Here is a 6,694-nt window from a genome sequence, read left to right on the forward strand (position 1 = left end):
GAGCAAAACGTAAACAGGGAGTGCGTGACGGGAGTCCACGACGCATCGGCTCGTCGGGTCGCTGGAGTGGCCGTGGGAAGGTTCCGGAACCCTTGAGCGAGCTCGCTCGGCCCGGCCTGCTGCTCCGCCTTAATCCCCATCTAACCCCAGGATTTGTCCTCCTCCACCCAGCCGCCAAACCTTCTCGAAGCTTCCCCACCCCGCCCCCGCCCCGATCCGATCGGACCGCCCGCCCGCCATGGCCGACGAGGCGAAGGCCAAAGGTAATGCGGCCTTCTCGGCAGGCCGCTTCGAGGAGGCGGCGGGGCACTTCTCCGACGCCATCGCGCTCGCCCCCGCCAACCACGTTCTCTACTCCAACCGCTCGGCGGCGCTCGCCTCGATCCACCGCTACTCCGACGCGCTCGCCGACGCCGAGAAGACCGTCGAGCTCAAGCCCGACTGGGCCAAGGGATACTCGCGCCTCGGCGCCGCCCACCTCGGCCTCGGCGACGCCGCCAGCGCCGCCGCCGCCTACGAGAAGGGCCTCGCCCTCGATCCCAGCAACGAGGGCCTCAAGGCCGGCCTCGCTGACGCCAAGAAGGCTGCCGGCGCCCCGCCGCGCCGCGCGCCGTCTGGCGGCGCCGACGCCATCGGCCAGATGTTCCAGGGCCCCGAGCTCTGGACCAAGATCGCCTCCGACCCCGCTACGCGCGCCTATCTCGACCAGTCCGACTTCATGCAGATGCTGCGGGAGGTGCAGCGGAATCCCAGCAGCCTCAACACGTACCTGTCCGACCCGCGCATGATGCAGGTGCTCAGCCTCATGCTTAACATCAAGATCCAGACGCCCCAGGACTCCGATTTTTCGCAGTCTTCCTCGCCGTCGCAGCCGCCACCGCAGCAGCAGAAGCAACAGCCTGAGACAAAGGCGAGGGAGATGGAGCCTGAGCCACAACCGGAGCCGATGGAGGTGTCTGATGAGGAGAAGGAGCGGAAGGAGAGGAAAGCTGCTGCTCTGAAGGAGAAGGAGGCAGGGAATGCATCCTACAAGAAGAAGGACTTTGAGACGGCGATCCAGCATTACACAAAGGCCTTGGAACTTGATGACGAGGACATCTCCTACCTCACTAACCGAGCAGCGGTGTACATCGAAATGGGCAAGGTGAGGTTTATTATTGTACAGATTCCATGCCTTAAAGTGAAGGATCTGATCTTCAGTTCACCCCTACTGTTTGTATATGATTGGTTGCTGCACTGTAAGCATTGGTAGTACTAGTAGTTTTGACTATCGGGCAATTAGGTCATGCTACGTGCTGCATATATATAGTGACTAGCAGTTGAGAGGATTAGCGGTTTGGTTGATGTGCTAAACTGATGAACATCAAGGTAAGATGGTCTGGGTTCTAGGTACAAGAGGTCTTGGGGACTAATAGGACAACTGAAAGAGGCCTAAAACTAACCATAAGTTATTGATACTGTTAGTGTTAGGAAAATAATGTGAATTGAATTTTGTCTGCTTGGTCTCTCCTGGGTTGCGAATAATTGACGGTCTGCAGTTCTTTTTGACCGACGCTTTGCTAATTACTTCTATTGCAATTGCAATTTACAACCTTAGATATCTCAGAAGTGCACCGCTTGATACTGTCTTGTTAACCAAGCGAAGCTGCCAAGTCTTACCACACTTTTCTTGCCACGCTTGATACTGTCTTGTTAAGCAAGCGAAGCTGCTAAGTCTTCCCACACTTTTCTTGCCACACTTCTAGCAAAGTCTGTGAAGAATATGAGGGCCTGTTTTGTTAAAATTATTCACCACAACCATGTTTAGGCAAAGTGTGGCTTGCAGAATGAGCACCACACTTGTGGCAACATGTAACGGAGAATCTGAGTCTACGACTTTTGGATCATGTGTATAATTAAGGGTGTAAAGCCGCAACTGTGGCGTGCCTAACCTAGAGCAACTATAGCAGATGCGCTATATTCCTGTCCCGCAGAATCGTTTTACGGTTCCCCCTAAATTTTTTTTGTGTGAACTGATTCGCCCCGGGGGAACAGATCCGCTATCTCTGCAAATTTAAAAACATAGATCATACATATTTCCCGCTACGAAGTTCATCACAACACACCGAAGTTCATGTATGGGTAAACTTAGATCTAATAGATAGGGAGGCGGTGCTCAGTTGTCGACGCCGAGGAAGAACGCCTCTGCCGACCTACGGCAAGCGTAGGCGTAGGCGTGCTCCTCCTTTGCCGCGGGAGCCTATTAGCGGCCCCTTCTTCTCTGGCCTTGACAATGTGCTTCACGGCGAGAGCTCCGCATCCGCCTTGCAGCATGACACGGTGTGCGGCTAGAGCTCTTTGTGGAGGCGATGGAAGTTGACCCAAGGGGACCGCTCGTCTTTGTGGGAGAGCCAGCCGCACTTGCTTGGACCGCCAGGTTTTGACGGGTGGCTAGCTGGAGCGTCTTTGCGTGAGATAGTGTGCAGCGGCGACCCGCCAAGGCCACAGCCACAACACCTGCATGCGGATCCTCCCATCGCTCGCCAAGAAAAAAGATCTATGTCGGGTGGATTTGCTCGCTTTAGATAGTAAGGGAGGCGGTGGATTGCGGCGGAGGAAATGCGAGGCCTGAACCCTAAAACGCTGGTGTCAACTAGATATAGAGGCGGAAGGATTGTTTCGCGGGCCACTTGTATAATTTTTACGGGCCAGGCTAGATATAACGGATCTATTTGGGCCGCAAAAAACGCAAATACGCTATGTCGGCCGGAATTATACGGGTCGATGAGGTTATAGCGCATCTGCTAGAGTTGCTCTTACTCTAGGAACCAAATAGATCCGGTGGATAGAGCGTTTTTGCGTGTTTTGTGGCCTGAACAGGTCCGCTATATTTAGCCCTGCCCGTAAAAATTATACGAGTGGCCTGCAAAATTGCACTTCGGCCGCTATATCTACCAGACGACATGCATTTTAGGGCTCCCGTCTTGCATTTCCTCCTTCGCTAGCCGCTGCCTACCTCTCTCTCTCTCGGGAGAGCGATTCCACCCGGACCCGGTACAAAGCTTTTTTCCAGCGAGTGATAGGGGGATCCGCAGGCGTGGTGGTTGTGGCGGGTCGCCGCCGTGCAAGATCTTCCACGACGACGTGGAGGCCGGCAGCTCCTTCCTTCCCCTGTCGAGGCTTGGCAGTTGCAGCAAGCCACTTGGGCCCACTTGAACCGCCTCCACGAGGAGCTCTACCCACACACTGATGCGGAGAAGGGGCCGCTGACAGGCTCGCCGCAGTGAAGGAGGAGCATGCCCATGCTTGCCGCCAGTCGGCGGAGGCGTTCTCTTCTTCCTCGGTGTCAACCACCGAGCCACCGCCGCTCCTGCAGCTAGATCTCGTTTTATCTATGTATATGATGAATTCCTGTGTGATGAACTTTGTAGCGGGAACTATGTTTTTAAATTTGCAGTAAGCTTTTGTGGGATCTGTTCTGCCGGGGCGCATCACTTCCCGCAAAATTGCTTTAGGGGGAATGGTAAAACGATTTTGCAGCAGGAATACAGCGCATCTGCTAGAGTAGCTCTTACAGGTAGCCCTGTACTAATTTACAGACTGCTATATTGGCTTAGGAGATCACCGACCCCTGCGTTGGAGCTGTGCATGTAATACAAATTAACATTATACAGGTGCCATACTAATAGAAATGTTCTGTTTCCATTTTGATTTGAATATAATGACACACCCTTGCGCTTTGAATTTGGGTAGATAAGGAGGTGTGGCATGCCACAATTATGGCAGCAAACCATACAGTTGCCACATCTTTTGCAGTTTATGGCTATTGTGTATCCATAAAGGTTTCAGAGTGAACACCAAATATAGATATGACCCTAGAGGGAAAAGCTGCATTTTCTTAATATCAATCCGTGAAGGTTTTCTACAATATACTTATGGAAAAGATTCTTAGAAGCGCCTGTGTGCTCTTGGATGTGTGTTGCCTTAACATGCCACTTTTGTTTACTTCGAGTAAGAAGAGTGTAGTGTTATGATTACAGATTTGCGACCGTCCATAGAGCTGATTACTGTCCCTCTCCTTATTTTCTGCAACTAAATATATCCTGGTAATATATGTTATTTCTTGTTTATTGTAGTCTTATCATTTCCTTTCTGCAGTACGATGAGTGCATTGAGGACTGTGATAAGGCTGTGGAGAGGGGAAGAGAACTTCGTGCTGATTTCAAGATGGTTGCAAGGGCACTAACAAGAAAAGGAACTGCTCTGGCCAAACTTGCTAAGAACTCGAAGGACTATGATATTGCCATTGAGACTTTCCAGAAGGCTCTAACTGAGCATCGGAATCCAGACACTCTTAAAAGGTTAAATGAGGCTGAGAAGGCAAAGAAAGACTTAGAGCAACAAGAGTATTATGACCCAAAGTTAGCTGATGAGGAGAGGGAGAAAGGTAAGAGTGGCATTGCGTTGTCATCATTAGTCTTCCACACTCCTTTTATCTTCTTCTGGTAGCATCTGTTTGTTGCAGATTTATCTTCAGTGTTGCTTTTTATGCTCGTGGCAGTCTTGCTTATCTGATGGTTTTGTAGGTAATGAGATGTTCAAGCAGCAGAAGTATCCAGAAGCAATAAAGCATTACAATGAGGCTATCAGGAGGAACCCGAAGGATGCTAGGGTAAACTTTTTTAGTCCCTGTTGGTTATTTTTCTTTGAAGTAGCTTAAGTATATATGTGACGGAAAAGTTTGTTTCATTGTTCCAATATATGGAACCTCTGGGACAATGTGATGATAGAAAAATCTTGGTGGTTGCAAGTTTTGCAACTCTACAACATATGGAACTCAGCAGATTGTAGACCACTGAAATATGTATGTTTGCTTTAAAGTGTCCTGTTTTTCGGAACACTTGGCACTTTGATCATATGCCTTTAACAATTTTGAAATTGCACCTGAACTCCATCCTTCAATCAACTCTCAACTGCTGCCCCCTTTTCCTTTTGTTGTCATGTATGTCTGTTTATTGCATTTGTTGACTGCAGTTGTGTATTGTCTATCATTTTACATATGTTTGTTACAGCTTTAACTGTTTTATGGTTTACCACTTCACCTACAGGTGTACAGTAATAGGGCTGCATGTTACACCAAGTTGGGAGCCATGCCTGAAGGTCTTAAAGACGCAGAGAAGTGTATTGAGCTAGACCCAACCTTCACCAAAGGGTATACAAGAAAAGGTGCAGTTCAGTTTTTCATGAAGGAATACGAAAAGGCAATGGAAACTTACCAGGCTGGGTTGAAACTTGACCCAAATAACCAGGAACTGCTTGATGGTATAAGGAGGTAATGAAGTTAGGCCATACAACCATTTAGTCTACTCACATAATCTCTTGAAAATATGCATAAACAAACTTTTAACTGCTGTTGGCTTTTGCAGGTGTGTTGAGCAGATCAACAAGGCTAACAGGGGTGACATAAGTCAGGAGGATTTGCAGGAGAAACAGGTAAGCCTCTTGATGCACTTCAGGGATTCTTTATGTTGGCTGTTCCACAAACTCAATATCGCTAACCCTTTTTGTTATTTTTGTAGAGTAAAGCTATGCAGGACCCAGAAATCCAGAACATCCTTACCGATCCCATCATGCGACAGGTATCATCGAATGTCAGTTCGTTGTGAGAGTAATGCCATTCGGTCTATTTGTTCATACAAACGACGCTGGAAATGTTTTGCAGGTGTTGATGGATTTCCAGGAGAACCCTAGGGCTGCTCAGGATCATCTGAAGGACCCTGGAGTAGCACAGAAGATCCAAAAGCTCATAAACGCTGGAATAGTCCAAACGAGATGATCAAGCAAAGCTAGAACGAAGCCAGGGGCGTTTGTATTGAGATTGTGCTCGGTTGTGTCACCATTGTACACTGCTTCTCTGCCCAGCGTGAACGAACTTCTATTCTATGCCATGGGGCTTTTCTGTTGGATTCGTGAGTACAGCCTGCCACAACGTTATTCCTGTTTACGGCTATATTATGTTATTACAGTTTTATGTGGGCAATGCCCCATATTATTAGTTGTAGCCGTTTTTGCCTTCACAGTGGACAGACAACAGTAGAATGTTATTGTATTTTATTTCTTGCTCTAGGGAAATGCTGTCAATGGAGAAAATTCATTGCCGCCTCTGGTCTGGATGATATTTTATTTTGATGCGGAGCTAAGAAGGAAACAAATGTGGATTTCTTTCCTGAAAAGGCTTCGTAACTGGCGCCAAGCACTAATTATTCCGACTGATTCCTTCTCTATTATACAATCACGAGGTTGAACTCTGCTCAAGAAGGAAGTCTGAAGCATTGGCTTTGAAACAATCAAATAAGGCCCTGTTCGATAATCGGAGCGGGGAAAATTGCAACTCCACCATTTTGAATTGTAGCTCCGCTAACTCTGCTAAGGAGTTGTGGAGCGGAGCAATACTTGCCGTAGCCAACAGTAGCTGTATTGCATAGCCTTTTCAACTCAGTCTGGCTATGCAAATGCAGTCTTAAATGCACCATTTGCCTGATGTTTGGTTGTCTGTAGTTAGTGGACAAATCCAAAAGATGGTGTTTGGTTGTAGGCAACATCTGGAGTGTGGTAACTTTTTTGGCTAGTTGGTGAGGTTATTAGCACACTTCGGCACAACCATGTAGCACACATCATAAGAAGAGCAGAGTATAAATAGAGGATCAACTATTTC

At 48.3% G+C, this 6,694-nt stretch overlaps 1 protein-coding gene across 1 annotated transcript; it reads left to right on the forward strand.

Moving 5' to 3' along the window:
- Positions 1-82: 82 nt before the first annotated feature.
- Positions 83-6,141, forward strand: LOC123127855 (hsp70-Hsp90 organizing protein). Its single transcript, XM_044547709.1, has 7 exons — positions 83-1,144; positions 4,138-4,426; positions 4,566-4,651; positions 5,088-5,311; positions 5,406-5,472; positions 5,559-5,618; positions 5,702-6,141. Exons 1-7 carry the CDS (start codon positions 239-241, stop codon positions 5,813-5,815), a joined length of 1,746 nt encoding a protein of 581 aa, XP_044403644.1. The 5' UTR covers positions 83-238; the 3' UTR covers positions 5,816-6,141.
- Positions 6,142-6,694: the final 553 nt, after the last annotated feature.

Source organism: Triticum aestivum, chromosome 6A (assembly GCF_018294505.1).
Source record: "Triticum aestivum cultivar Chinese Spring chromosome 6A, IWGSC CS RefSeq v2.1, whole genome shotgun sequence".
Classification (NCBI taxonomy): domain Eukaryota; kingdom Viridiplantae; phylum Streptophyta; class Magnoliopsida; order Poales; family Poaceae; genus Triticum; species Triticum aestivum.

Bases quoted from the DNA above. Each gene is read 5' to 3' on its own strand.
- LOC123127855 (XM_044547709.1), top strand. From the start codon at position 239: ATGGCCGACGAGGCGAAGGCCAAAGGTAATGCGGCCTTCTCGGCAGGC. The intron at 5,312-5,405 runs GTAATGAAGTTA...TGGCTTTTGCAG, and splicing joins CTGCTTGATGGTATAAGGAG to GTGTGTTGAGCAGATCAACA. The intron at 5,473-5,558 runs GTAAGCCTCTTG...TTATTTTTGTAG, and splicing joins AGGATTTGCAGGAGAAACAG to AGTAAAGCTATGCAGGACCC.